This window comes from Hippocampus bargibanti, linkage group LG10, assembly GCF_051943395.1.
Source record: "Hippocampus bargibanti isolate YZ-2025 linkage group LG10, ASM5194339v1, whole genome shotgun sequence".
Classification (NCBI taxonomy): Eukaryota; Metazoa; Chordata; class Actinopteri; order Syngnathiformes; family Syngnathidae; genus Hippocampus; species Hippocampus bargibanti.
This window is the reverse complement of record NC_142743.1, coordinates 3,196,658-3,223,914: the sequence shown is the minus strand read 5'-3', so window position 1 is coordinate 3,223,914 and position 27,257 is coordinate 3,196,658. Positions and strand designations below refer to the sequence as shown.

The 27,257-nt window shown below is 50.4% G+C and overlaps 4 protein-coding genes across 11 annotated transcripts; 2 read left to right on the top strand and 2 right to left on the bottom strand.

Moving 5' to 3' along the window:
* Positions 1 to 216: 216 nt before the first annotated feature.
* LOC148892106 (GTP-binding protein 2-like) lies at positions 217 to 4,192 on the bottom strand. 7 transcript variants are annotated; one of them, XM_089006906.1, is made up of 12 exons: positions 3,028 to 3,376; positions 2,792 to 2,818; positions 2,536 to 2,720; positions 2,371 to 2,476; positions 2,109 to 2,306; positions 1,890 to 2,028; positions 1,571 to 1,790; positions 1,354 to 1,489; positions 1,224 to 1,282; positions 978 to 1,149; positions 747 to 910; positions 217 to 670 (listed from the first exon to the last, which is right to left on the bottom strand). In XM_089006906.1, exons 1-12 carry the CDS (start codon positions 3,142 to 3,144, stop codon positions 505 to 507), a joined length of 1,689 nt encoding a protein of 562 aa, XP_088863032.1. In that variant the 5' UTR covers positions 3,145 to 3,376; the 3' UTR covers positions 217 to 504. The 7 variants fall into 7 exon arrangements, with proteins under 7 accessions (XP_088863032.1, XP_088863031.1, XP_088863035.1 ...); XM_089006905.1 differs by having other exon boundaries at positions 243 to 670; positions 1,560 to 1,790; positions 1,868 to 2,028; XM_089006909.1 differs by lacking the exon at positions 3,028 to 3,376 and adding an exon at positions 4,171 to 4,192 and having other exon boundaries at positions 247 to 670; positions 1,868 to 2,042; positions 2,371 to 2,487.
* ero1b (endoplasmic reticulum oxidoreductase 1 beta) lies at positions 3,575 to 10,820 on the top strand. Its single transcript, XM_089006925.1, has 16 exons — positions 3,575 to 3,906; positions 4,585 to 4,704; positions 4,772 to 4,855; positions 4,943 to 4,984; positions 5,066 to 5,148; positions 5,452 to 5,525; positions 5,594 to 5,714; positions 5,812 to 5,858; positions 5,926 to 5,934; positions 6,015 to 6,041; positions 6,110 to 6,202; positions 7,144 to 7,381; positions 7,446 to 7,515; positions 7,605 to 7,691; positions 10,268 to 10,401; positions 10,489 to 10,820. The coding sequence occupies exons 1-16, from the start codon at positions 3,760 to 3,762 to the stop codon at positions 10,550 to 10,552; spliced, it is 1,440 nt and encodes a 479-aa protein (XP_088863051.1). The 5' UTR covers positions 3,575 to 3,759; the 3' UTR covers positions 10,553 to 10,820.
* Positions 10,821 to 11,272: 452 nt separating this feature from the next.
* Positions 11,273 to 19,738, bottom strand: tbce (tubulin folding cofactor E). 2 transcript variants are annotated; one of them, XM_089006911.1, is made up of 16 exons: positions 19,392 to 19,738; positions 17,001 to 17,102; positions 16,792 to 16,935; positions 16,634 to 16,719; positions 16,431 to 16,530; positions 16,267 to 16,369; positions 14,758 to 14,834; positions 14,596 to 14,688; positions 14,046 to 14,110; positions 13,906 to 13,970; positions 13,696 to 13,848; positions 13,486 to 13,624; positions 12,428 to 12,496; positions 12,290 to 12,349; positions 12,133 to 12,224; positions 11,273 to 12,063 (listed from the first exon to the last, which is right to left on the bottom strand). In XM_089006911.1, exons 1-16 carry the CDS (start codon positions 19,445 to 19,447, stop codon positions 11,968 to 11,970), a joined length of 1,500 nt encoding a protein of 499 aa, XP_088863037.1. In that variant the 5' UTR covers positions 19,448 to 19,738; the 3' UTR covers positions 11,273 to 11,967. The 2 variants fall into 2 exon arrangements, with proteins under 2 accessions (XP_088863037.1, XP_088863036.1); XM_089006910.1 differs by having other exon boundaries at positions 17,001 to 17,085; positions 19,392 to 19,731.
* A 222-nt stretch (positions 19,739 to 19,960) lies between these two features.
* Positions 19,961 to 27,072, top strand: rbm34 (RNA binding motif protein 34). Its single transcript, XM_089006926.1, has 11 exons — positions 19,961 to 20,362; positions 20,884 to 21,016; positions 21,110 to 21,219; positions 22,910 to 23,096; positions 25,114 to 25,173; positions 25,242 to 25,285; positions 25,366 to 25,449; positions 25,524 to 25,593; positions 26,233 to 26,275; positions 26,346 to 26,464; positions 26,543 to 27,072. Exons 1-11 carry the CDS (start codon positions 20,340 to 20,342, stop codon positions 26,771 to 26,773), a joined length of 1,104 nt encoding a protein of 367 aa, XP_088863052.1. The 5' UTR covers positions 19,961 to 20,339; the 3' UTR covers positions 26,774 to 27,072.
* The last annotated feature ends 185 nt before the right edge of the window (positions 27,073 to 27,257 follow it).

Below are 27,257 nucleotides of genomic sequence, written 5' to 3'. Positions count from 1 at the left end.
TCCATTAGCTAGCTATTAGCTGTCTAGCTAGCTAGACAGCTGTCTAGCTATCTGGCTATTAGCTGCCTAGCTATATGGCTATCTATTAGCTACCAAGCTAGCTATCTATTAGCTGTCTAGCTGTTGACTATCTGGCTGTCTATTAGCTATCCATTAGCTATCTAGCTAGCTTTCTATCTATTTGACTTACTTTCGGGTCGAGTGATGTTCAGGAGGACCGCATGTGGCTGCCGCTGCTCACCCACCGAAAAAAACTTATTGTGTGGCTGTAAAGTGACCTTGAGAGTTTTGAAATGTGCTTAGAAATGACATGTATTATTATGATGTCATTTTATTTGAATGCGATTGCAAAATGGCTCCCCAGGAGTTCCGCCATTTCACATATTAAGCTGAGACGCCGGCGCCGCCTCGAAGGTCAGCAAACGAGTCCGGCTGGCGTCCCCGTCAAGCATTTCAAATGCTTCAAGCATCCGGCAAGCTCGGCGGGTGGCAGTTCCGGGCGGTTCAAGGGTCCCCGGCCTCGGCGGCGGTCAGGAGGCGCGTGACGTGCCCGATGCCCTTGGTGACGCCCTCTCGGAAGAGAAGCTTGGCGCCGGTGCGAAGGTACTCGGCGTGCTTGAGGAAGCCGAACGCCACCACGGCGCGCTCGCCCGTCCTCAGCTCGTCCTGCCGGCGGAGGGTGAGATGGGTGTGAAATGCGAGGCGGGCGTGACCGGAGGGGGGCGGGCGTCGCGCCACCAGGTACCTTCCCGTGGACGTGTTGCACGACGGCCGTCTGCCGGACGTTGCCCACGTGCACCGTGACCTGTGACCCCCGGCGGAAGGTCCCGGCGTGGAAGAGCAGAACCACAGCCGCCTCAAAGTGCCGGCACACGCTGGGCTTCATCTTGGGACTCACCATCACCATGCCCTGCGCACGCCGCCGTAAGCGCCGCCCGCGCCGCCGAAGCCCGGCCCCCGAAGCTCCGCCCCTTTACCTTGCGCAGCAGCGTCCTGTCCAGATCGCCGAGCGCCAGCGTGGCCGCCTGCCCCGCCCTCAGCAGACGGCAGCTGGAGCGGTTCCTCTGGATGGACGCCACCTTCACGCGCAGGAAGCCGCCCGCCTCCGTCGGGCCCACCGCCAGACGCTCGCCCTCGCGACAAACGCCGCTGGGGGGAGGGGGGGGGCGGACGAGGCACGCCAATTCACGCCAGCGAAACCCCCCACCACGCACGGCCCTCACCTGTACAAGGTCCCGCCCACCACCGTCCCCACGTCGGGAACCGAGTAGATCTCGTCCACCTGTTGGGCGAGTGTCAAGGTGGCGGGCGAGGGCGGGCGGGCGAGGGCGGGCGAGGGTGACCCGATCCTACCTGGAACTCGGTCAGCTGCTGCATGAGCTCCTCTTGTTGTTTGCTGTTGCTAAGGGGGGGCAGAAGGTTCAAGAAGACCTTGAGGAGATCCAGGCCTTTTCCCGACACGCTGGACAGCGTGAAGATGGGCGTCACGCTGCACACACGCAGGCCGCGGCGAGTCAGAGGCGGGCGAGCGGCACCGAAACGGGCGTTTGAACGCTCACGCCGGCGGTACCAGGCGGCGGCGGCAAAACGCTGGGCGGCGGCCACGGCGTCGTCGGCCGTGTGGACCGCCAGCGGGACCTTGTTGCAGCCCGGCTGCTTGAGGAGGCGCTCCAGCTGGCGCAGCGTCCGCTCCACCGCCGCCCGCGGGCACACGTCCACTTTGCTGACGCCGATGAAAATGGGAACTTTGAGCGCCACCGCCAGGCCCAGGTGCTCCCTGGCCGTGCCCGCTGCAGAAGCAGAAGAAAAAACATCCGATTGGCCTCGACTGACGCCCGGGGTTGGAATTTTCCGGGCGAGGGCCGACCGATGCCGGTGTTGGCGCCCACCACCAGCATGGCAAAGTCCGGGCAGTAGCTGGTGAGGCCAAAGACGGTGGTCTTCAGGTACTTGTGATGACCCGCCAGGTCCATGAAGGTGATCATCTTGGAGGAGCTCTCGCAGATCTCCTCGGCGCCGCGCGACTCGCTGTAGTTGACCACCTGCGGGTCAGGCGGTCGGGCGTCAAACACCCGACTCCCCCCCCCCACCCCCACCCGTCGACTCACCCGTCCTCTGCTGTCAAAGCCCAGGATCTCAAAGCTGATGCTGGACGTGCGCCCCGTCTGGATCTCATGGAGGTGCCTGAAGAGGTTGAGCCGCGCCCGGCCTCGCCCATTGTCCAGCTCGCCCTGCGTCAGCACGCCCAGTAGGGTGGACTTGCCCGAGTCCACGTTGCCCAGCACTGCCACCCGCAGGTCCAGGAACTGCGCCGCAAGGCCCCCAACCGGCTCACTCGGGGGACTAAAGCGGGCGTGACGGGCGCCTCACCTGCTGGTCGTCCGGAACCTTCCGCACCAGGACCTCGGCGATCCTGCGCTCGCCGCCGCGCGAGTCCACCGGACGCTCTCGCAGCAGCGTGATGTCGGCACCCACCCTGGAGACCAGCTGCGTTGGGAGGCCATTTTCGTCGGGGCGCGCTGTGGCGCGACGTACCTGTCGGCCATCTTGCGTAAGGTGGCGACGGAGGCCGCCATGTCGGCTTGGCTCAGGCCCGCCAGGAGCCCGTTGTCCTCCACGCCGATCTGGTAGACGGCCTCGCCGCGGCCCTCCTGAAGACGCCATTTCAGCTGCGTGGCCAGGTGCTCGAAGCGGTTCTGGGTGGGGTTCACCAGCTTCAGCTAGAAGGAGGGTAACATGGGGAGGGGGCATCACCAGGGTGTCTGGACCGGGAAAGCGCGTCACAAGTTACCTTATACTCGACGTTTCCCTCCTCAGCCTGCAAAATAAAATACAAAAGTGAGCTCGGATTTAGCCAGTAGTGATGGCAATTGCGGCTCTTTTCAGAGAGCCGGTTATTTGGCTCAGCTCTAAGAACCGGCTCGTTCGCGAACGACACATCACTATTAGCCAGTTGCCCTTTGAAAACATCCGCCGGTTAGCTTGCCGGATAAGCGAGCTAGCTAGGCGATGCGGAAGGAGGTCTACCTCTGGCGGGAGAAATGGCGGCGGATTCTTGTTGTTATTGCGACGTCGGCGGCCCCGTTTGCCTCGCCTCCTTCGAGACCTTTTCGACGTTTTCTTGCCGCCGCCTTCGTCCGCCATCGCGTCGCTTCGGATCGACGAGATTCAGAGCCTTGCGGCGACGCCTGGGCCGGCGAGCGGCGGCTGGAGATGCTCTAGTAGCCCGCCCTCCCGGAGCCCTCTCGCTCTCCTCAGCATCACCTAGCGACTTTCCTCAACTTCCGCCGCCGTTTTTCAAAATAAATTAGGATCACGCTGCTTCAAAAGCAAACAGGCGCCTCGTATTTCCACAAACCATACAACCCCCCCCCCCCCATCCGAGGGTGGCGTCGGCGGTTCCGCCATCGCGTCGAGTGACGTCGGCGCACGCAAACGAGTAAAAATCTCAACGCACCAAACGCGGAATCTATTTTATTGGGAAGGCGGAAGTAGGTCGCCCCTAAGCCCTCCCACGAATCGGGCTCCAATGCGGAAGCCATCGTGGGAAACCCGACCGGAGTCGTTTTTGCTTTTCTCGCGACGAGACCGCTTCGGACTCAGGGGACTCGTCGACCTCGGCTTTCTCAAGCGGACCGGATTAGCCCGCCGAGGCCAACCTGGGCCCAGCGGAGCGGTTTTTCGTCCGGCCGGGGAGTGCTCGACGCCCTCGGCGTGGATCGGGATTTGTGCGGCTCGACTGGCAGCCCCCGCCGAGGCATGTGGACGGCGACTTTGACGGCGTTCGGCCTTCTTCTGCTGCCTTTCCTGTTGGGGAATCTCGCCTTAGCTTGGTTTCAGCTCACCAAGCCGGAAACGCCGACGCGGGCGTTCGCGCAGCCCCAGGAGCAGAGCTGCTTTTGCCACGTGAGTGACTTTGCCCCCTTTTAGTCCAAACCGAAGCGGCAAACTTGACTTTTCTTCTCAATGAAGATGTTCGGAACGCTCGGAACCGAATCAAGTTTTGCGTGGTGGTTGCGGTCCAAGCCAAATGAAGGACGTCGCTTGCCATCGCCGCGCGGTGACGTGACGACTTTCGGCTTGCGCTATTCGGTCGCCATTTTTCGTGGCAAGACAAAGGTCCAACATGCTTTTTTCCCTCCCCATTTTTGTTTGTAGTTGTGTTCCTACTTGAGCTCGACGTGTTGACGCGAGTAGGCGAGCGTGGTGTAACGTGATTGGCCGAAGCTCAGCAAAACCCACCCCATTTGGCTTTTCCTTCTGTCGTCCATTGGCCGGATGGCAACGTTGGGGGGCGGGGCTTGTTTCGACTGTCGTCAGTCGGCGTCGCTCGCGTCATCTCCCGCAACAAAACAAAAAAACAAGTTGAGGATGCGGGCGAGTTTTGGCGTCTTCCCGCTTTTGGTCACGCTCGCGGGTGTCGCGCGCTTGCAGGTCAGTTGCTGTGGTCATGCGCGTGCATGATTGACATTTGAGCACTTGAGGTGGCTGTCATGGCAACTGACAGCTGTCAGCTTCGGCTCTACCATACGGTCCTATGTGATTCCGGTGACCCCGTTGACCTTGTTGACCCCGTTGTGGCAGTTGACGGGGGTCCTGGACGACTGTTTCTGCGACGTGGAGAGCATTGACGCCTTCAACAATTTCAAAGTTTACCCCGGCATCAAGAAGCTGACGGAGCGCGACTACTTTCGCTACTACAAGGTATGGCTGGCCCCTCCCCCTTTTCCGCCCCCCCTCGCCAGTTGACGCTCTCGCCCGCCTCGCCCAGGTCAACCTCAAGCGGGCGTGTCCCTTCTGGGCCGACGACGGGCACTGCGCCATTAAAGACTGCCACGTGGAGCCCTGTCCTGAGGTCAGAGGTCAACAGCCGCCATCTTAGGCGGCCTTTCTTCACTGCTCACCTTTTTGCCCCGCCCCCCTTGTCCCCGCCCTTTTCCAGAGTCAAGTTCCCGCTGGCATAAAGTCTGGCAATTACAACAAGGTGAGCGCCGCCACACGCGCACGTGCACGCACGTACATCCGTTTGAATGCCACGGCAAGCCACCGATTGGTCGTTGTCTAGTATCGACAGGTTGCCGTCGGTTTGAGCGACGTGAGCGAGTGTCAGCAGGCGCAGGAACTGGGGGCCATCAACAGCACGCTCAGGTCGCATACCCGCACGTGGCCGTTTTTGCGTACAGGTAACATCCGACTTACGATCGAGTTCAGTTCCGACCAAATGGTCGTAAGTCGAAATGGTCGTAAGTCGAAATTGCTGTGCAAGAGTGAGATGCTGGCTGGCCAAAATTGTCATACACGTCGCTAGCGCGTTGCGGTGCCATGCGTGGAATAAAAATGTGAAAAAATAGGGTCTGGAGGTCGTGGTCGTAAGTTGAGCCGGTCGTAAGTCGGATGTTACCCCCCCCGCCCGTTTGTCGTGCACGTTAACGTGTGTATGCGCACACGCAGCAATCAGAGCAAAGAGGCGTTTGCCGACTGGGCGAGACACGACGACGCCCAGGATCACTTCTGCGAGCTGGACGGTAATCGCACTGCCGGCGTCGCACCCCACCCACCCCATTTCGTGACCCGGTTGCCCCTTTTTTTGCAGATGAGTCGTCCCCGGACGCCGAATACGTGGACCTGCTCCTCAACCCGGAACGCTACACGGGCTACAAAGGCCCGTCGGCGTGGCGGGTGTGGAACAGCATTTACGAGGAAAACTGCTTCAAGTCAGTGCGCGCTCACCCGCAAAAAAAAAACGCCTTTTTTACTTTCTGGGCGAAATCATTTGTCGGCGTGACGGATGACCTTTGACTTGTGACCCAGGCCCAGGTCCGTGTACCGACCTTTGAACCCTTTGGTCCCCAGCGGAGGTGAGTTGAGCAAAAACCAAAAATGGCGGCCGCAACTTTTCTCATTGGCTCTTTGGCTTTTTGTCAGGAGACGACGGTGAGTACGGATGCTTCCGAGGAAGCTCGCCGCGCCGCGGCGCGCCCGTCGTGTCGCTCACTATGTCGTCCCCATTCCAGGCGAGGCCTTCTACAAGTGGCTGGAAGGTAACTCGGGTGGGGGTCGTCAGTCCACCTCCCACGTTTTTTATTTGTTTTTTTTTTTTTTTTGCTAGGTTTGTGTTTGGAGAAGCGCGTTTTCTACCGCTTGATCTCGGGCCTTCACAGCAGCATCAACATCCACTTGTGTGCTGAGTACCTGCTGGACGGTAGGTGGTCCCGCCCCCTTTGGCCACACCCTTACCGTCAACGCCTTAAAGGACAACCGACACCATTTTTTTTGGTTCCTAACCCAAAGCACGCAGGCTGATATTTTTAGTCAATTGCAAACAAAAATAAAAATGACTTAAAGTGTCCCAAAACTGCCACAAAATGAGACTCAGAAAGTCCCGCCTCCTTGTTGGTGACGTCACACCAGGATACTCTTTCACAAACTGCCTTGCTCCAGAATCAAAACAATGGCTTCAGATTCGGAAAAAGATCCTTTCTTGTTACTCATCCAGTTGTGAATATGATTCAAATAGTTCAGAAGAGGAAAGCATACATGTTTGCAATCGATTAAAGAAGTCCTGTTGTAGTTGAAAGAGGAGAGGATCAAAGCATCCATGTCAGCAGTGGATCAGGGACGTCATGGTGGAATTTGTACGTCTACTACAAGCTAAATGTTGAAAGCAAACACGAAGCTGGAGCATCCATTGACGAAAAGACATTGTCTCACATCTCCTGTCCCACATAAATCCGCTTCAATTCCAAGCCGCGACAGTTCCACATCGGCGCTCCTTTCTTCTTATCGCGGGCTCCTCAAGCCATGCGTCCATCCAACCGCAGACTTTTCCTTCTAATTTCGTAATCAACACGGTGTTTTCAGACCAAAAAAAGTACCCAAAATGCATTGCTTGTCGCTTTCTCGGTCAGGGGCGTTCCCTCCGTGACGTCACGTGAGGATCGTCATCAACTCGAAAACAAACAACTTCCTGAATATTTAGCGTGAGTCTTAAAACGTAAAAGATAGCTATATGCGGTGGAATCTTTGTAAAATACGCTCAGTCGAAGACATTTCAAGCGATTTGACAAATTATGGACACAACTTGTCCGGAGGCGTCGGTTGTCCTTTAACGGGTCTGTCTGTGTCCGACGTGTGGCTCCGCAGAGGGTTGGGGCCGCTCGGTGTGGGGCCCCAACGGCGAAGAATTCCGCCGGCGCTTCAACCGCAAAGGCGAGGGCACGCGGCGCCTGAAGAACTTGTACTTCCTGTACCTGATGGAGCTGCGGGCGCTTTCCAAGGTGGCGCCCTACTTTGAGCGCGCCGTGGTGGACTTGTACGCGGGGGGCGGGCGCCACGACGCCCACACCAAAGACCTGCTGCTGAAAGTCTTTGACCAGATCAAGTACGGCCGCTCGCTCGATTGGTCGACGACCAATCCTCTGCTCACTTAACCCCCTCCCCACTAGGAAGTTCCCCATGCACTTTGACGAAAAGTCCATGTTTGCCGGCCGCGAGAAGGAAGCCAAAAGCCTCAAGGTAAAAAAAAAAAAGAAACCAAACACATCCACAATGCTCCACAAAACCACCAACCTGGTTGGTTTCTGGTCTTTTTTGGGGGTGCGCAGGAGGAGTTCCGCCTTCACTTCAAGAACATTTCCCGCATCATGGATTGCGTGGGCTGCAGCAAATGTCGCCTGTGGGGGAAACTGCAGGTGAGAGCAACCCCCCGCGTGGCCCCCACATGGCTCACGTTGCCATTTTATAATAAGATTTTATATATATATAATAAAAATGTCAACTGTATACTGTGCAAATGTAAATGTGCAAAGCCGTTTCATAAAAAAATGTACATAGTGCAAGTATCAAGAAATCTGGCTATCTGGCTGTCTAGCTGGCTATCTAGCTAGCTATCTGGCTGGCTACCTTGCTAGCTATTTGCTATATATTAGCTATCTAACAAGCCAGCTAGCTATCGATTAGTTATCTATTAGCTACCTTTCTATCTATTCCGGGTTGAGTGAACGCTGGCGTATGTGGCTGCCGCTGCTCACCCACAGAAAAATTGATCCTGTGACTGTAAAGTGACCTTGAGAGTTTTGAAACGCGCTTAGAAATGAAATGTATTATTATTATTATTATTATTATTATTATTATTATTATTAAGATAGCTAACAAAATAACCACCATGCTAGCCAGATAGATAATAAATAGCAAATGGCTAGCTAGGTAGCATATGAACAAAATTGATAACAACGGCAATAAAATAGCTGAGATAGCCAGACAGCTAATGGATAGCTAGCTAGATAGCTTACAAAAGAAATGGTGGGGGGTAGGGGGGGGGGCTGTGTGTAAAATTTTATAATCCATTTCATTTCTAAACTGCGCCTTTCAAAACTCTCAAGGTCACTTTACAGTCACAGGATCAGTTTTTCTGCGGGTGAGCAGGGGCAGCCACACGCGCCGGCGTTCACTCAACACGGAAGTAACTCAAATATATAGAACTAATACATAGCTAATAGATAGCTAGCCAGACAGATAGCTAGATAGCCAGGCAGCTAATGGATAGCTAGAGAGATAGCTAGCCACATAGCTAATAGATAGCAAATAGCTAGCTAGGTACCCTATGAGCAAAATTGATAACAACAGCATAATGTTAAGCAGATTCCTTACTTACAGACAGTGTATTGTCGGTGTTCAAATACCTGACATGTTTCGGCGACTACTTCCGCCTTCGTCAGAGTGTCACGGATGTTGCTGTGACGCGCCATTTTCAGCTGGTGTTGCTATGAGGGCGTGACCTACCTGTCAGAACTGACAGGCAAGCCACGCCCCCCGCTGTCCGCTCGTCCCTCCAGGATGCTGCTCCAGGTAGTAGAGAGCATGTAAGCTCCCTCATCCCTGTTGATGGTCCTTGGTCCTCGCTTTCGGATTTCAATGGCCTCCCTGATCCAGCGCTGATGTTTGTTGTCTTCGGTGCGGATGACTCTGGCCTTCTCCCAGTCCATGATGTGGTTCTCTCTTTTGCAGTGGTCCGTGATGGCTGATTTATGGTGCTCCTGTTGTGCTTGTTCTTTTATTGCTCTTGTTTGGATTGTTGCCGTCTCCTTCTCGCACTCGTTCTTGTGCTCTTTTTTTCTTGTATTGAAACTCCTTCCTGTCTCCCCGATGTATGATTTATTGCATGACTTGCATGGGATTTCATATATTGAGTTGCATTTGTTTTCCGGGAGTATTTTGTCCTTTGGGTGTACCAAGATTTGACGGAGAGTTGTGTGTGGTTTGACCGGTGTGTTTATGTTGTGTTTCCTCAGTGCCCTTTGTATGCGTTCTGTGATTCCTCTTATGTACGGTAGTGTTACCATTGCTCTGTGTTCTTGTTTGTTTGTTTGCTTTTTCTTTCTTCCCTGTCTTGTGTTGTTTTTGTTTTTGACCTGCTCTGCCCCTTTAGTTATTGCCCACTGGGGATATTGGCATTTTTTCAGTGCGTGTTGTATATGTTTTTCCTCCTGTGTTTTGTCTTCCGGGTCCGTGATTATTGTGGTGCGTTCATGTAATGTTCTGACGACTGACAACTTATGAATGGTGGGGTGTTCAGATGTCCAAAGGAGATATTGGTCAGTATGTGTAGGTTTCCTGTGTACTTTTATTTTGATGTCCCCGTTGTCCGTGTGGTGTATGTTCAAGTCCAAGAAGGCGATGGAGTGGTTTGTTTCTTCTTCATGGGTGAACTTGATACTGCCTGTGGTGTCTATGGAGTTGAGGTGTTCAGTCAGCTGTTGCGTATGTCCTGTTTTGATTTTTTCCAAGATGTCGTCCATGACACTCTGACGAAGGCGGAAGTAGTCGCCGAAACATGTCAGGTATTTGAACACCGACAATACACTGTCTGTAAGTAAGGAATCTGCTTAACATTAGTTATCAAGTAGACAGGATGAATTTAGTACAATGATAACAACAGCAGTTACAAATGAAATAGCTGAGATAGCCAGCTAATGGATAGATAGCTAGCGAGATGGCCACCCAGCTAGCTAATATATAGCAAATAGCTAGCTTGGGAGCATATGAGCAAAATTGATAACAATGGTAGTTTTAAGAAAGAAAAAAAACACGACAAATGAAATAGTTGACATTAGCCAGCCAGCTAATGGATAGCTAGTTAGCTTCCAATAGAAGGGGGAGGGGGGATTTGCGTAATGAAAACTCCAATCTAACAGGCACGTTTCGCTTTCCCGTCGACGCATGTATGAAAATGAACCCGCATGCCTCCCCCCCCCCCCACCCCGATCAGACCCAAGGGCTGGGCACGGCGCTGAAGATCCTGTTCTCGGAGAAGCAGATCAAGAACCTTCCGGAACGCTCGGCCTCCAAAGGCTTCCAGCTCACTCGCCAGGAAGTGGTCGCCTTGATCAACGGCTTTGCCCGGTAGGCCACGCCCTCTCACATCTTCACAACGGCGAATGGCGTGAAAAGTAACACCCGCCATCATCCATGTTTTTTGGCGGGCGGCAGGCTGTCGTCCAGCATCTACGAGCTACACAACTTCCGGCTGCTGTTGAAGGAGAGCGGCAGGTAGCGGGAGGTGTCCAGGCCCTGCCCCCTTCCTCAAAGCGGGGACGCCAATTGGATACGGGTGTCAGGGGGCGGTGCCATTCGCTCGACGCCCGTTCCATCGCCCGATTTGTTTTCTTCAGCGCAGCAAAGCGAAGATGGATCCGGAACGTTATTTTCTTCAGAATATTTGTTTTTGCCTGCTTGAATGTGTCCTTGGAGTCTTGTGCATTTTATTCTATTTTATTTTGGTGACGTGAGTGCGACTAAAACAACTCCTAACAAGGAAATGGCAGCCGACTTTTATTTGTCCTCTATTCCCTGCCCCCAGTCTTCGGTTAAAGCCGCACCTGATTGGTCAAGAACGCAGCAGTGAAGGAGGGGAGGGTTACAGAAACGCAGAGCTGCAAATAATAGATAGAGAGAAAATGGATAGAAAACACTGAAATTTGGACTCCTTTCAACTTTATTGATGGTTCAAAGGCAGAGTGTAGACTGCAAGGTTAAAATATCCCATCAATCAGGCTCCACAAATAACCTGCACAAGCCATCTACACTTGATGCAAAAAGCTATCAAGCCAACTAAACAACACAATGGATGAGAAACTAGGTAGAGGAGGGAGGGGACACATGCAGCAATGAGCGGGGGAGGGGTTTCAGAACCACACACACGAAAGGGAGACGACAGAGCTTGAAACAAAAAAAAAGAATTAAATTGTGACAAACTAGGTAGAAAACAGTGAAATTTGGACTCGTTTCAACTTTATTGATAGTTCAATGGCAGAGTGCAGACTGCAAGGTTAAAATATCCCATCAATCAGGTCAATCCCATCACAAAGGTCAATAAAACGACTTTATTATACAGTACAGTTTATTTCTTTAATTAATGCCACGGCACATTTATTATACATACAATAAGGTATATTGTGTGTAGTTTTAAGCCTTATTGAGTATAAAATTGTGTTTTATGGGGACCTGGGAACGGATTATTCTCATTTTCATGGTTTCCTATGGGAAATTAATGTTTGGGATACTTTTTGAGTTACTTCCGGGTTGAGTGAACGCTGGCGCGTGTGGCTGCCGCTGCTCACCCGCAGAAAAACCGATCCTGTGACTGTAAAGTGACCTTGAGTTTTGAAAAGCGCTTAGAAATGAAATGGGTTATTATTACTATTAATTATAAAGGCAGCGATGGAAAGTCACGTGACCATGGAAAGCATTGTCATTTCCTGTTGCGGCCAGCGAGGGCGCTGTTGCGCCACATTTCTTTTGGGGAGGGGGTGCAATGGCCACCTGCTGACGCAAAGGCCAAGCGTCAAACTCCAGTCTGGCCAAGTGGACTTTATTCAGTTCAATAAGAACACGAGTAGCGCTGGCGCTGTGGCCCGGATCTGGGCCAGGGGTCACCGTGGGAACAAGGGATGCCGAGACCAAAGTCCTTCATGAGCGTCGTACGAGGATGATGTCTCCGTCCTCCACGGCGTAAAAGGACAAAGTCTTCAGGTCGCTGTCCATTTGGTACTCTGGACCCAAAACCTGCGTGCGACGACAACACCCGTGAGTGGGCCGCACGCCCGAAACACCAAAACCGGCACGGCACGGCACCTTGGCGCTGGAGTAGCTGAGCTTCAGTTCGGTCGGCGGGACCTTCAGCAGCCGAGACAGGAGCCCTTTGACCTTTTGAACCTCCATGGTGGCTGCACGCAGACATGGCGATGAAACGCGGCCGCGACGCGGCATACCGGGCGAGACGGGCGCTCACCCGGAAGCTTCTTTTGCAGCGGCGTCCTGGCCTCGTCGTCCGCAAACACGAAGGTGATCTCTGCGGCCGAAAACGCCAATGAGTTTTGAGGGCTCTCGCCGGCGTGACGGGGCACGCGAGGAGGTGGGCGGGGCTTACTTAACAGCTGATTCTTCAGCGCGAATGGCCGCCGCTTGGTCAGCTCGCCTTCCTCGGGGGGGCCGTACTCTGAAAAGGCAACGAGGTTGACCAAAGCCCCCTTTTGGCGACCGAGTCAAAGGTCAAAGAGACCATCGAGCCCCCACCCCCAGGGGGTCTTTAAGATGAAATACGTGTTGAAAATGTGTCTTTGTAAATATTTAATAGTAATAATAATCCATTTCATTTCTAAACGCCTTTCAAAACTTTCAAGGTGAGCAGCGGCAGCCACGTGCGCCAGCGTTCACTCAACCCCGAAGAACACAAATAGATAGAAAGTTAGTTAGCTAGCTAATAGATAACTAATAGATAGCTATACAGCTAATTAGATAGTGAATAGATAGCAGATAGCTAGATAGGTAGCCTGCTAGCTAGTTGGATAGCGAATAGATAGCAAACAGATATTATACAGAAAATTATGCAGAAATTAAATACAATTCATTTGACACATTATTTCGCTTATTTTTATTTATCTGGCTATCCAGCTGTATATCTAGCTGGCTACCTAGCTGGCTAGCTATTTGCTATCTAGCTGGCTAGCTATTTGCTTTTTACCTGGCTACCTAGCTGTCTATCTATTCACTGTCTAGCTGGCTAGCTATTTGCTATCTACCTGGCTACCTAGCTGGCTAGCTATTTGCTGGCTACCTAGCTGTCTATCTATTCACTGTCTAGCTGGCTAGCTATTTGCTATCTACCTGGCTACCTAGCTGTCTATCTATTCACTGTCTAGCTGGCTAGCTATTTGCTATCTACCTGGCTACCTAGCTGTCTATCTATTCACTGTCTAGCTGGCTATATATTAGCTATCTAGCTAGCTGTTAGCTAGATATAGCTTTCTATCTATTTGAGTTACTTCCGGGTTTAGTGAACACCGGCGCGTGTGGCTGCCGCTGCTCACCCACAGAAAAACTGATCCTGTGACTGTAAAGTGTAACCTTGAGAGTTTTGAAAGGGGGCTTAGAAATGAAATGGATTATTATTATTATTATTATTATTATTATTATTATTATAATTACTGTCAACGAGGCTGCCGTAACGAGGATGGCGACGGGCGAAACCCGGGCTGAGCTGACTCCTCCCCCCGGCGCGCAGCCACTCCTCTCCAAACATCTTCAGGTAGTCGCACTCGGCCCCCTTCCTCTCCTGGGGCGTGACCTGTGGGCGCCGCGACCGCTCAGTCTCTGGCGGGCGGCTAGCGCGCCGGCTAGCGCGGCGGCGGCACCTACGTCGGAGCCGTTGAGGGCGAGGAGGAGCGGCAACTTGGCGATGAGCATCTGATTGGCCGTCTTGGGGTTGCGGTCGCGGCTGGCCAGCGGGTTTCCCCGGCAACAAAGTTGCCGCAACGACGGCAGCTTGGACAGCTCGTCAATCACGGCCCACTGAACGGGTCGCAAGAATCATAAGGGGAGGGGGGAAAGAGGGGGTGGGGTTCTGACCTCGGATATCTGGTTCTGGTTGACGTTGAGCTTTTCCATGGCGGGAAACAACGACGTCGGAACTCCTGCCGGGGAAGGCGAACGTCGGCAACATGTGATGGACAAGATGGCGGCGGCGGCGGGGGGGGGGGTTTCGATACCTGGAGCGGCGTCGGGGATACGGATGTTGGACAAGCCGGCGTCAGCCGCGATCAACTGCTGCAGTCTGCAACGACGACAACACCGCCGGCCGGCAGTGGGCCACGTTTCAAGGACCCACAAAAGCGAGCGGCTCGATGGCAAAACCTAGCTGGCTATCTATTAGCTATCTAGCTGTTAGCTTTTCTAGCGGGGTATCGAGCAGAGCTATCTAGCGAGCTATCTGGCTCCCTATCTAGGTAGCTATCTGGATGGCTATCTAGCTATCTAGCTGTTAGCTTTTCTAGCTGGCTATCTAGCTCGCTATCTAGTTAGCTATCTAGCTATTGGCTTTTCTGACTAGCTATCTATTAGCTAGCTAGTTAGCTTTCTATCTACTTCAGTTATTCTGGGTTGAGTGAATGCTGGCACGTGTGGCTGCCACTGCTCACCCACAGAAAAACTTATCCTGTGACTGTAAAGTAACCTTGAGAGTTTTGAAAGGTGCTTAGAAATGAAATGTATTATTATTATCATTATAAAACCAAACGAGGCCCAAAACCGGCGGCTGACCTGGGCAGAGCGCCGAGGTTGAGCAGGCTGTCCTGGTCCAGGGGGTTTTTGGACACGTCGAGACACCTCAGCTCCTGCAGGACGCCCTCCGGCCTGAAAGGCAGGCAAGAGTCAGTCCGGCCACGCCACCCGTGAAGGGGGGGGGGGGGGTGCGCCGCCCACCTGTCCAGCCACGTGATGTCGTTGTCCTCCACCGTCAGCTCCTCCAACACCGGCCACATGGGGGCGCACCAAAGGATCTGAAAAAAGAAGCCAAGGGGTAGTATTGTGTCATTCGCGAACGAACCGGCTCTTGGAAGTGAACGACTGCAGCCGACTCCTAAGGCATATACGGTGATACATACCTTGGCTTACGAACTTAATTGGTTCCCAGACAGAGTGTGTAAGGCGAAAAGTGCATCCCAAGCATTAATTTCCCATAGGAAACCATTAAAATGAAAATAATCCGTTTCCAGGTCCCCTGAAAACAGAATTCTCTACTTTCTAATTTTCTAAGCCTTAAACCTACACAAAATATATCTTATTTTATGTAGAATAAATGTGCTATGGTATTATAATTAAAGAAATAAACTGTACTGGCTTGATGGAATGGAGTGGCCGCTTTCATCCGCATTAAACACTTGATGAGGAACGTAGCCTTCTCCTTCCACCATCTCAAGGAATGATTCCTTGTAAGCTTTGGCAGCTTTATCGTCAGAACTGGCTGCCTCACAAGAATGACACGCTGAATCCCTACGACAATTCAAGTTGTCGAACCATCCGTGGCTAGCCTTGAAATCATCAATGGATGACGAACTTCCAGGTTGCCTCTTGACAATATCCGAGTGAAGTTTCCCTGCTTTCTCTGCGATAATTTTACCTAGTTCCTCATCCATTGTGTTCTGTTTTGCTGGGTTGGTAGCTTTTTGTCTCAAGTGCACAGATGGCGTGTGCGGGTTATTTGTGGAGCCTGATTGATGGGATATTTTAACCTTGCAGTCTACACTCTGCCTTTGAACTATCAAAGTTGAAACAAGTCCAAATTTCACTGTTTTCTATCCATTTTCTCGCTCTCTCTCTCTGTGTCGTCTGCCTATCTGTTATTATTATTTGCAGCTCTGTGTTTCTGTAAACCTCCCCCTCCCTCACTGCTGCGTTCTTGACCAATCACGTGTGGCTTTAACCGAAGACTGGGGAAAGGAATGGAGTCAGCTGCCATTTCGGGCTCGTTCGCGAACGACGCATCACTCATTGCGGCGCTCCGTTTGTATCCCAAAAAATAGTTTGTATGCCAAGATTAAATTCTCGTGAATTTAACGTTCGTAAACCGAAAACTTCGTTAGCTAAAGCATTCGTAAGCCGAAGTATCACTGTATTGTACTTTTTTTACATGACAAATGCATTTTATGATAATAATAATAATAATACATTTCAAAACTCTCAAGGTCACTTTACAGTCACAGGATCAGTTTTTCAGTGGGTGAGCAGCGGCAGCCACACGCGCCATCGTTCACTCAACCCGGATGTAACTCAAATAGATAGAAAGCTAGCTAGCTAGCTGGCTAATAGATAGCTATTAATAATAACAACAATATTTACATATAATGTACATTATTTTTGGTAGTAAATTAATTTATTAAAAAAAAAACTGAGGAGGCGGCGGGCGGGCGACGCCCCCCAAGCCCTTCCTACCTGCGTCCACGTCAGCTCACAGCCAATGAGGGTCAAAACTTTGAGGTTGCGGAAGGCCGGGACTTGGTCCTCAGGATCCGAGGGCAACGCGAGCCGGTTGAAGCTGGCACGAGGGGTCACAGTTCAGGCGGGCGTTCCCGCGGTGAGCCGGCGGGGACGCCAACCTGAGTTGAAGCACCTCCAAACGCCGCAACTGCCCGGCGATGGCGCCCACGTCCTCCCAGCGACGCAGGAGCGAGCCGCTTAGGTCCAACACGCTTACGTCTGGAGCGCAGCTCAAGAACTACAAACGCCTTAGGCCCAGAACAAAGCCCAGAACCAATCCCGTTCCAAACCGAGGGCGGAACCGAAACTGCTCAAAAGATACTGGGCGTGGTCGCGAGGATCTGCCCGTCTTCTCCCGGCCCGTTCACCGGGAAGTTTCGGAGGAGGATGCTGGGGAGATTCTCCAGACTGGAAAAAGACACATGTGGCAAAAAAAGGGTGGCGAGCCGGGGGGGGCAGGTCCCGCTCGGGAGAGGTCACCTTCGCCGGGCGACGGGGGCCCACTCCAGCGCCACGCCCGAGATGCCCACCTCCGCGTCCGCATACTCGCGCCGCACCGCCGACAGGAAGTCGACGCCGAAGCTCACCTTGGCCGGGCGTACGAAGGAGCCACCCGTCGGGTGTCTGTCGGGAGGAGGGCGTCAGGTCGGGCGGACGCGGGGGAAAGAGGGGGTGGGGGGCGCAATTACCTGCAGGTGAAGTAGCGCACGCCCTCGTGGCGCCCGTCGTGTTTCCCTCGGGCGGGCTCGTCCCATTCCACGCCCAGCCACACGCCTGAGGGCACACGCCCACTTTTAATAATAATACATTTGATTTCTAAGCGCCTTTCAAAACTCACTTTACAGTCACAGGATATTTTCTGTTGGTGAGCAGCGGCAGCCACACGCGCCAGCGTTCACCTAACAAAGTAACTCAAATAGATAGAAAGCTAGCTAGATAGCTAATGGATATCAAATAAATAGCGAATATACAGCCAGATAGCAAAAGCTAGCCAGCTCGACAGCTTTCAGCCAGCTAGACAGCTAATAGCTAGCCATCTAGCTAATGGTTAGCTAATGGATAGCTAATAAATAGCCAATAGATCGCCAGATAGCCAACAGCTAATAGATAGCCATCTAGATAATGGATAGCTAATAAATAGCCAATAGATCGCCAGATAGCCAACAGCTAGCCAGCTTGCAGCCAGCCAGCTAGTAGCTAGTCAGCTAGCTAATAAATAGCAAATAGATAGCGAGATAATCAAAAGCTAGACAGCTAACAGCCAGCTCGCCAGCTAATATCTAGTTAGCTAATGGATAGCAAATAAATAGCGAATAGATAGCCAACAGTTAGCCAGCTCGCTTTGTCAAGGGATGCCCGGTCACTCAAGAAGGCTTTTTTTGGGTGGGGGGGGGGGGGGGGGGGTCGCTTAAAGGACAACCGACGTCACTTTTTTGTCTCTTAACTTCTTCTTTTCCTTTCGGCTTTTCCCTTCAGGGGTCGCCACAGCGAATCAATGTCCTCCATCTATCCCGGTTTTGTGCATCCTCTTCTCTCACACCAGCTACCTTCATGTCCTCTTTGACCACATCCATAAACCTCCTCTTCGGTCTTCCTCTCGGTCTCCTGCCTGGCATTTCAAGGCTCAGCATCCTTCTCCCGATATAGTCACTCTCTCTCCTCTGGACATGTCCAAACCATCTCAGTCTGGCCTCTCTGACTTTCTCTCCAACGCCTCTAATATGAGTTGTCCCTCTAATGTACTCATTCCTGATCCTATCCAACCTCGTCATTCCCAAAGAAAACCTCAACATCTTCAGCTCTGCTACCTCCAGCTCTGCTTCCTGTCTTTTCTTCAGTGGCACTGTCTCCAGTCCAAACATCATGGCTGGTCTCACCACGGTTTTATACACTTTTGCTTTCATCCTAGCTGAAACCCTTCTATCACACATCACACCTGACATTTTTCTCCAGCCTGCCTGGACACGCTTCTTCACCTCTTTTCCACACTCTCCATTGCTCTGGACAGTTGACCCCAAGTACTTAAAATCCTCCACATTCCTTATCTCTTCTCCCTGTAGCATCACGCTTGCACTTGGATCCCTCTCATTCACACACATATATTCCGTCTTGCTGCGACTGATGTGACTTTTGTTTCTTAACTGACATCAGAAAAACGGTTTTTAGCATCTAAAATACCTAAAACACGCAGTATGATATTTTTAATCAAATGAAAAACACCAATAAAAATGACTTAAAGTGTCCAAAATCTGCAAAAAAATGAGCTGCGAATTGGGCATTTTCAGAAAGTCCCGCCCCCAGTTCGTGACGTCACGCCAAGACGTCTTGCATTGCTGAAAAATCAAAACAATGGCTTCAGATTCGGAGAATATGCTTTCTTGTTACACCTCCAGTGATGAATATGATTCAAGTAGTTCTGAAGAGGAAAGCATACAAGTTTGCAATCGTTTTTTTCCGTGTCATTTTGAGGCAAACGGGCAGGGGGGAATGTCGCACCCAAAAATGGGGACCAGCTCCTGTGAGGAATGAATCAGCCGGTTTCCACAGGCTGATAAAGTCCTTCCATGGAGCTTGGACGTCCTCTTCTGGCGGCTTTTGGGTGCAACATCAAGGTTTTCAGACAAACAGTACAGCAAAATACATTGACGTGATGGACTGCTGCAATGTGTCTTTTTGTCGGTCGGGGGGTGGTACTTTAGTGACGTCATGTGAGGATCGACACCAACTCAAAAACAAGACTTCCTGAATATTCAGCGTGAGTCTTAAAACGTAAAATATAGCTATATGCGGTGCAACCTTTGTAAAATACGCTCAGTAGAGGTCATTTGAAGCCATTTTACAAATTATGGACACAACTTGCTCTGAATCACCAAAAGGGACACTTGGTTACTCGCGCCCACACGATGTGGATTCTCGGAGGACCCGAACGCCACACCAGGGGCGAGTGGGCCCGAGTACCAAGGTCCACAGTAATAAGAGCCCGAAGATCTGGAAGAGGAACGCTCTTAGTTCCGACATTGCACCTCTTTTTGGTAAAAACCCTTTTCACCCCCCCCCCCCCCCCCCCGCCCCACGAATACCTGCGGTGGGGGGCACGTTGCCCACGAAGCGGACGGTGGCCCGATGCTCGCCGCATGCCACCCGCCGGCCCAGGGCGTCCGGCGAAACCTCGGCGTCCGTCTGCTCCGCCGCCATTCCTGCCGTCTAAGCTACGACGTCTAAGCGACGGTTCATTTCACGAAAATTACAAAACAATAAAGGGGTGGGGGGTTGAAGACGGAAGCCTTCGGACGCTCATGAGCAAAAACTAAACATGGCTTTCTCGCCACCGTCGGACACTTCCGAGGGGACTCTTTTACACGACGCACTCCGGTTTTCCCACTCACATTCTGTTCCGATTGTACGGCGCTTAAAATACGAAACTTGACATTTGACTCTTTTCGTGTGCGTGCCTCCATGCTCCCCCATTCAACAATTTATGTTTTCGTCGAGTAAATAAGTTGAAGAAGAAACGGTGGCGTGGAACGCGGACTTTGGTTTCCCACCGGACATATTTAGCATACGGTCCGCAGTCGGACACTTCTTGGGGGAATTGTTTTACACTACTCACTCCGGTTTCCCACTCACATCCTGTTCCAATTATACGGCGCTTAAAATACGGAACTTGACATTTGACTCGTTTCATGCGTGTGCCCCTCCCCCTCCATTCAACAATTTATGTTTTCGTCGAGTAAATACGCTCAAGACGAAACTGTGGCGTTGGAAAGCGGAGTTTGGTTTCCCACCGGACATATTTAGCTTACGGACAGCAGTCTTCCGGCCGACCGCACGAGTCCCTTAAGAAGTCCATATCGCTCTTTCTGTTTTGTTTTGTTTTGTTTTGTTTTGTTTTGTTTTGTTTAATTTAGTTTAGTTTCTGTTGAGGTGTTTTTGCATTCCGACAAGAAATCAAGACTCGGCGGCGTTCGAGCCCCAATTCCGACCCAGTCACGAGCCTGGACCGAGGTGAAGCTTTGACGAGGAAAACCATGAAGAAAAAAGATGCTCAGAGGTTTGTCCCCCTTCAATACGTCATCGTGACGTTTGTGACAGAAAAATAATAATCTATTTCATTTGTAAGCGCCTTTCCAAACTCAAAAGGTCACTTTACTTTACAGTCACAATATATTTTTTCTGTGGGTGAGCAGCGGCAGCCACATGCGCCAGCGTTCACTCAACCTGGAATAACTCAAATAGATAGAAAGTTATCTAGCTGGCTAATAGATAACTAATCGATAGCTAGTTAGGTAGCCAGCTAGATAAATAGCTAGATAGTCAGAAATCTAGCTAATAGCTAGCGAACCACGGCTGTCAGTGTTTGCATGTTTTCACCAATTTTCCCCGGATGTGAAAAATCTGTTTTTTTGTGAATTAAATTGGAATTTATAACCATACCAATGCGCTTGACAACATAGTCAACATGAAGCAAGATAATAAACATAACTGTAACATAAAATAATAAGAGATATACACACACACACACGGACTTGCCGTTTGTAACATTTGTTGCGGATTCGTCCGCGTTGTGCTCAGCGCTGACTACCACGTGGGTCAAGTGTCGGGAAGTTTGCTCCACAAGAACCCAGCTGGGGCTTCCGGTTCGCTTGCGGCCCTTTTCAGCGCCCCCGCGCCGTCTGGGGGTGCCCTCTTCAAGGTGGCGCCACTGGTGAGTCCCGCAGCTGGGCAACTTCACCTAAACACCCGATTTTGGGCGCATTTGACGAGACACCCCCCCCCCCCCCCTTTGGTGCTTCCGCAGCCCAGCGCGCCATCGGAAGCTCCCGAGGTCAAAGGTGAAGCTGGCCCGAAGCCCAAAGGGAAGAAAATCCCCAAAGTGAAAACGGACGGCGAGCAGAAGCTGGAGACCAGGTGACCCGCCGGCGCCAGGCCCAAGGTTCTTGGTGTGAACGAAGAGAGCTGGCTTTCCTAACAAGGAACTGGAAAATGGGAGCTGACTTTTTTATAATAATAATAATAATAATAATAATAATAATAATGACGACACATAATTTTACAGTCACATAATTTTTTTAATGTGGGTGAGCAGTGGCAGCCATTCGCGCCAGCGTTCACCCTACCCGGAAGTAACACAGCAGCAGCAGCTAGCTACGTAGCTGGTTAGATATCCAGGCAGCTAGCTAGCTAGATACATAAACAAATAAATATGTAAACAAATAAATAAAATACATAGATAATAATAATAAATATTGAAATAGATAGGTAGCTGGCTCGGTAGCTAGCTAGGTAGCCAGCTAGCTAGATACATAAATAAATAAAATACATAGATAAATAAATATATAAACAAACAAATAAAATACATAGATAAATATATAAATAGGTAGCTAGCCATGTAGCTAGGTCGCTCGCTAGCTAGGTATCTAGGTAGCTAGCTAGATACATAAATAAATAAAATACATATATAAATAAATACATAAAACAAATAAATAAAATAGAGATTAATATGCTGTTATTATTCAATTCTTCTATTTTTCACGAGTTGGTATGATAATATTATTCATATGAAAAGCAAATTAGTGACAGCTGATCATCAGACCAGAGTAACAACAGGGAACGGGAAAGTGAGTGGATGCTCTCTGTGCACATAGAAATCCTCTTTTCCTTTCGACTTTTCCCTTCAAGGGCGACGTCGCCACAGCAAATCAGTGTCCTCCATCTTTAGGGCTCAAGCCATATAAATAAAAGTGTATTTTTTACATGAGTAATTCGGTTTTTTTCACATAAGTTTACATGATTTTTGGTAGTTAATTAATTTAAGAAACAACAAAAAAACGAACAAACTGAGGAGCCATTTGAGAGCCAAAAGAGCCGGATCTTTTTAGTGAGCCGAGCCAAAAGAACTAGCTCTCTGAAAGGATCCGGATTTCCCATATAAATAAAAATATTTTATATAGTGTATTTTTTACATGATTAATTTGTTTTTTTCACATACGTTTACATGATTTTTGGTAGTTAATTAATTTAAGAAACAACAAAAAAAAGAACAAACTGAGGAGCCATTTGGGAGCCAAAAGAGCCGGATCTTTTTAGTGAGCCGAGCCAAAAGAACTAGCTCTCTGAAAGGAGCCGGATTTCCCATATAAATAAAAATATTTTATATAGTGTATTTTTTACATGATTAATTTGTTTTTTTCACATACGTTTACATGATTTTTGGTAGTTAATTAATTTAAGAAACAACAAAAAAAAAGAACAAACTGAGGAGCCATTTGGGAGCCAAAAGAGCCGGATCTTTTTAGTGAGCCGAGCCAAAAGAACTAGCTCTCTGAAAGGAGCCGGATTTCCCATATAAATAAAAATATTTTATATAGTGTATTTTTTACATGATTAATTTGTTTTTTTCACATACGTTTACATGATTTTTGGTAGTTAATTAATTTAAGAAACAACAAAAAAAAAGAACAAACTGAGGAGCCATTTGGGAGCCAAAAGAGCCGGATGTTTTTAGTGAGCCGAGCCAAAAGAACCGTCTCTCTGAAAAGAGCCGCAATTCCCATCACGACTGCCGACTTCCCGTCCAACTGATTTGGCGCCTTTGCAGGGAGCTCACCCTGCAGAACGCGGATGAGGCCGAGCGGGCGACACCCGGCCAGCGCAGGAAACGCGGCGCGGCGGAGGCGGGGCTAGCCATGGGGGCGGAGCGGCGGCTGCGGAAAAAACGGGACGAGCAAAGCAAGAACCGCAGGACGGCCTTCGTGGGCAATCTACCCGTCGGCTGCACCAAGAAGGTTCGGCGACCTTTAATAATAATAATACATTTAATTTCTAAGCGCCTAAGTTTGTCTGCGGGTGAGCAGCGGGAACCACACGTGCCAGCGTTCACTACACCCAGAAGTAACTCAAATAGATAGAAAGCTAGCTAACAGATAGATGATAATAATAATTAATAATACATTTTATTTTAAGGTGGGAAGAGAATCGATGTTACCAATGTTTTGGAGGAATTGAGTTCCGGAGTTTGGGGGCAGAGCAGCTGAAAGCCCTGTCACCCATCGTGCTGAGGCGGGCAGGGGGGCACACAGAGGTGGAGGGAGGAAGAGGATCTAAAGGAACGAGAGGGAATAGAAATTTGAAGGTCGGATAGGTATGTGGGGGGGCAAGGTTATGGATAGCTTTAAATGTATAAAGAATAATTTTATAAGTTGATTTTATATTTGACCGGGAAATAAATAAAATACATAGATAATAATAATAAATATTGAAATAGATAGGTAGCTGGCTCGGTAGCTAGCTAGGTAGCCAGCTAGCTAGATACATAAATAAATAAAATACATAGATAAATAAATATATAAACAAACAAATAAAATACATAGATAAATATATAAATAGGTAGCTAGCCATGTAGCTAGGTCGCTCGCTAGCTAGGTATCTAGGTAGCTAGCTAGATACATAAATAAATAAAATACATATATAAATAAATACATAAAACAAATAAATAAAATAGAGATTAATATGCTGTTATTATTCAATTCTTCTATTTTTCACGAGTTGGTATGATAATATTATTCATATGAAAAGCAAATTAGTGACAGCTGATCATCAGACCAGAGTAACAACAGGGAACGGGAAAGTGAGTGGATGCTCTCTGTGCACATAGAAATCCTCTTTTCCTTTCGACTTTTCCCTTCAAGGGCGACGTCGCCACAGCAAATCAGTGTCCTCCAGGAAAAGAGCCGCAATTCCCATCACGACTGCCGACTTCCCGTCCAACTGATTTGGCGCCTTTGCAGGGAGCTCACCCTGCAGAACGCGGATGAGGCCGAGCGGGCGACACCCGGCCAGCGCAGGAAACGCGGCGCGGCGGAGGCGGGGCTAGCCATGGGGGCGGAGCGGCGGCTGCGGAAAAAACGGGACGAGCAAAGCAAGAACCGCAGGACGGCCTTCGTGGGCAATCTGCCCGTCGGCTGCACCAAGAAGGTTCGGCGACCTTAATAATAATAATACATTTAATTTCTAAGCGCCTAAGTTTGTCTGCGGGTGAGCAGCGGGAACCACACGTGCCAGCGTTCACTACCCCCAGAAGTAACTCAAATAGATAGAAAGCTAGCTAACAGATAGATGATAATAATAATTAAAATACATTTAATTTTAAGGTGGGAAGAGAATCGATGTTAACAATGTTTTGGAGGAATTGAGTTCCGGAGTTTGGGGGCAGAGCAGCTGAAAGCCCTGTCACCCATCATGCTGAGACGGGCAGGGGGGCACACAGAGGTGGAGGGAGGAAGAAGATCAGAGGGAACCAGAGGGAATAGAAATTTGAAGGTCGGATAGGTATGTGGGGGGGCAAGGTTATGGATAGCTTTAAATGTATAAAGAATAATTTTATAAGTTGATTTTATATTTGACCGGGAGCCAGTGGAGCTCTTGGAGGATGTGGTGAAAGGATGAGGTTCTGGTGATGATCCGGGCTGAAGAATTCTGGACCACTTGAAGTTTCTGAGGGACACCAAAGAGAAGTGAATTGCAACTAGCAAGATAAATAGCTAATAAATAGCCAGCTAGACAGTTAGCTATATGGCTATCTAGCTAGTTAGCTAACTGTCTAGCTTGCTATCTATTTGCTATTTAGCTAGCTACCTATATTTGCTATCTATTAGCTAGCTACCTAGCTGGCTATCTCTTTGCTATCCATTTGCTATCTAGCTAGCTACCTAGCTGGCTATCCATTTGCTATCTGTCTAGCTAGCTAGTCCCCCCCCCCCCCCCCCCCCCCTCTGTTCACGTGCTCGCTCTGTCACGCCACAGACGCTGCTGAACATGTTCCGGGCCGACGGCGCCATCGAGTCCATCCGCTTCCGCTCCATGGTAAGAAAAGTGACCCCGTCGGGTGTGGCGGAGGCGCACGCTCATGTCACATGTCGTCGTCGCCGCAGGTGCGAGAGGACCCGGCTGTGTCCCGCAAAGTCGCCGCCATCAAGTGAGTCGCGCCAGCCAATCGACGCTCGGCAAATGTTGAGTGACACCATTGACCCCGCCTCCGCCGTCTTGTGTCGCCAGGCGCCAAGCTCACCCGTCGGCGCCGAGCATCAACGCCTACGTGGTCTTCCGGGAGCCTCAAGCGGTGGCCAAAGCGCTGCAAAGGTGGCCCGTCGCTCGTCACCCGTCACGTCGGCCCCTCCCTCGCTGCCATTTTGCGCGTGTCCGCCTCCCCGCAGGAACGGTGTCGAGATCCAGAAAGATTTCATCATCCGCGTGGACCGCGTCAGCGCCAAGGCGGCCCAAAGCGTAAGTCCGCGTGCCCGTCTCTCGTTTGGACAAAACGGCCGCTGACTGCGGGTGAGCAGCGGCAGCCACACACGCCATTGTTCACTCAACCAGGAATAACCCAAAAAGAATAAAAGCTAGCAAGTTAGCTAGATAGCCAACTAGCTAGCTAATTGATAGTAAATAGCTAGTGAGAGATTGGATTGGATTTGCCTTTATTAGTCTCGCAGTGGAGAAATTTCCGATAATTCATTTAGAAATATAAGATAGCTAGATCGCAAATAGAGAGCTAACTAGTTAGCTAGCCAGATAGCCAGCTAATTGATAGCTAATAGCTAGTGATATTGATAGCTAGCCTGCTCGATCGCAAATAGAGAGCTAAGCTAATAGAGCTAGCTAGATAGCTAATTGATAGCTAGTAGCTAGCGAGATCGCAAATATAGAGCTAGCTAGCTAAGAGAGTTTGCTAGTTAGCTAGATAGCCAGCCTGCTAATAGCTAGCAACATAGATGCCAGCTACCTAGATTGCAAATAGTGAGCAAGCTAGCTAAGAGTGCTAGCTAGATAGCCAGCTCGCTAGCTAATAGCTAGTGAGATAGCTAGCTAGATCAAAAATAGAGAGCTAGTTAGCTACTGACTGGCTGGCGTTTGCGTCCGCAGCACGACCACAAGCGTTCAGTCTTCGTGGGGAACCTCCACTTCGGTGAGTCTCGGTCGCCCCGGGCCACCTCAGTTGCCCCGTCACCGTGGTAACGTGTGCCAACGGCCGCCAGAGTTGAAGGAGCTGCCGCTGCGGCGCCACTTTGAGCAATGCGGCGCGGTGGAGGCCGTCCGACTGGTGCGCGACGCCCGCACGGGACTGGGAAAAGGATTCGGTTACGTCCTCTTTGAGGTAAGCGCTCGCCCGCCCAGCACACCCGAATTTCGACCGCCAGCCACTCAGGCGCCGTCCGTGTCCTCCGCCATCAAGAGTTGCGACGCGGTGCAGCTGGCCCTCAAGCTGGAAGGCAGCAAGGTGGAGGGCCGCGCCATCAGGGTGAGAAGGTCCGCCCAGAAGGAGGCCGGCGCCGGCGACCGGTCCCAGGGCCGCCCTCGCCGCCCCAAGGACACGTACAAAGGCGAGATGGCCCATCCCGGGCGAAGAGGCAAGAAGAGAGCCGGCAAGAAGAAGGCCGGAAAGAACATCCCCGCAGCTAGCTAGCTATATAGCTGGCTATTTATCCATTTGCTAGCTATTTGCTATCTGTCTAGCTAGCTACCTATGTAGCTGACTCTTTATTAGCTATATGGCTACCTAGCTAGTTAGCTAACTGTCTGTTAGCTAGCTAGCTTTCTATCTATTTGAGTTACTTCCGGGTTGAGTGAACGCTGGCGCTTGTGGCTGCCGCTGCTCACGTGCAGATAAACTGATTTTGTGACTGTAAAGTGGCCTTGAGAGTTTTGAAAGGTGATTAGAAATGAAATGGATTATTATTATTATTAAATTGCATTTGAAACGTGGGTGTTGCCGTTTCCTTTCCACTTTTGGGCTATCTCCCTCCCACTTTTGGCCCACCCCCGCACTCAACCAACATACAGTGATACCTCGGTTTACGAACCCCTTGGCTTACAAACTTCTCGATTTGAAAACGTTAAATGTATGAAAATTTAAGCTCTGCATACAAACTTCGGGATATACACAGAGT

What these genes read in the sequence shown, in the direction of transcription:
- rbm34 (XM_089006926.1), top strand. Translation starts at nt 20,340, where the DNA reads ATGAAGAAAAAAGATGCTCAGAG. An exon ending in AAGAAAAAAGATGCTCAGAG is followed by an intron (nt 20,363 to 20,883) that starts GTTTGTCCCCCT and finishes CGTTGTGCTCAG; the next exon opens with CGCTGACTACCACGTGGGTC. An exon ending in GAGCAGAAGCTGGAGACCAG is followed by an intron (nt 21,220 to 22,909) that starts GTGACCCGCCGG and finishes GCGCCTTTGCAG; the next exon opens with GGAGCTCACCCTGCAGAACG.
- ero1b (XM_089006925.1), top strand. Translation starts at nt 3,760, where the DNA reads ATGTGGACGGCGACTTTGACGGCGTTCGGCCTTCTTCTGCTGCCTTTC. An exon ending in GCCATCAACAGCACGCTCAG is followed by an intron (nt 5,149 to 5,451) that starts GTCGCATACCCG and finishes GCGCACACGCAG; the next exon opens with CAATCAGAGCAAAGAGGCGT. An exon ending in TACGAGGAAAACTGCTTCAA is followed by an intron (nt 5,715 to 5,811) that starts GTCAGTGCGCGC and finishes CTTGTGACCCAG; the next exon opens with GCCCAGGTCCGTGTACCGAC.
- tbce (XM_089006910.1), bottom strand. Translation starts at nt 19,506, where the DNA reads ATGGCGGCGGAGCAGACGGACGCCGAGGTTTCGCCGGACGCCCTGGGC. An exon ending in TATCCCCGACGCCGCTCCAG is followed by an intron (nt 13,971 to 14,045) that starts GTATCGAAACCC and finishes CTTCCCCGGCAG; the next exon opens with GAGTTCCGACGTCGTTGTTT. An exon ending in GCTGAAGAATCAGCTGTTAA is followed by an intron (nt 12,350 to 12,427) that starts GTAAGCCCCGCC and finishes TTTCGGCCGCAG; the next exon opens with AGATCACCTTCGTGTTTGCG.
- LOC148892106 (XM_089006903.1), bottom strand. Translation starts at nt 3,144, where the DNA reads ATGGCGGACGAAGGCGGCGGCAAGAAAACGTCGAAAAGGTCTCGAAGG. An exon ending in ACAGGACGCTGCTGCGCAAG is followed by an intron (nt 911 to 977) that starts GTAAAGGGGCGG and finishes CGGCGTGCGCAG; the next exon opens with GGCATGGTGATGGTGAGTCC. An exon ending in GTGCAACACGTCCACGGGAA is followed by an intron (nt 671 to 746) that starts GGTACCTGGTGG and finishes CACCCTCCGCCG; the next exon opens with GCAGGACGAGCTGAGGACGG.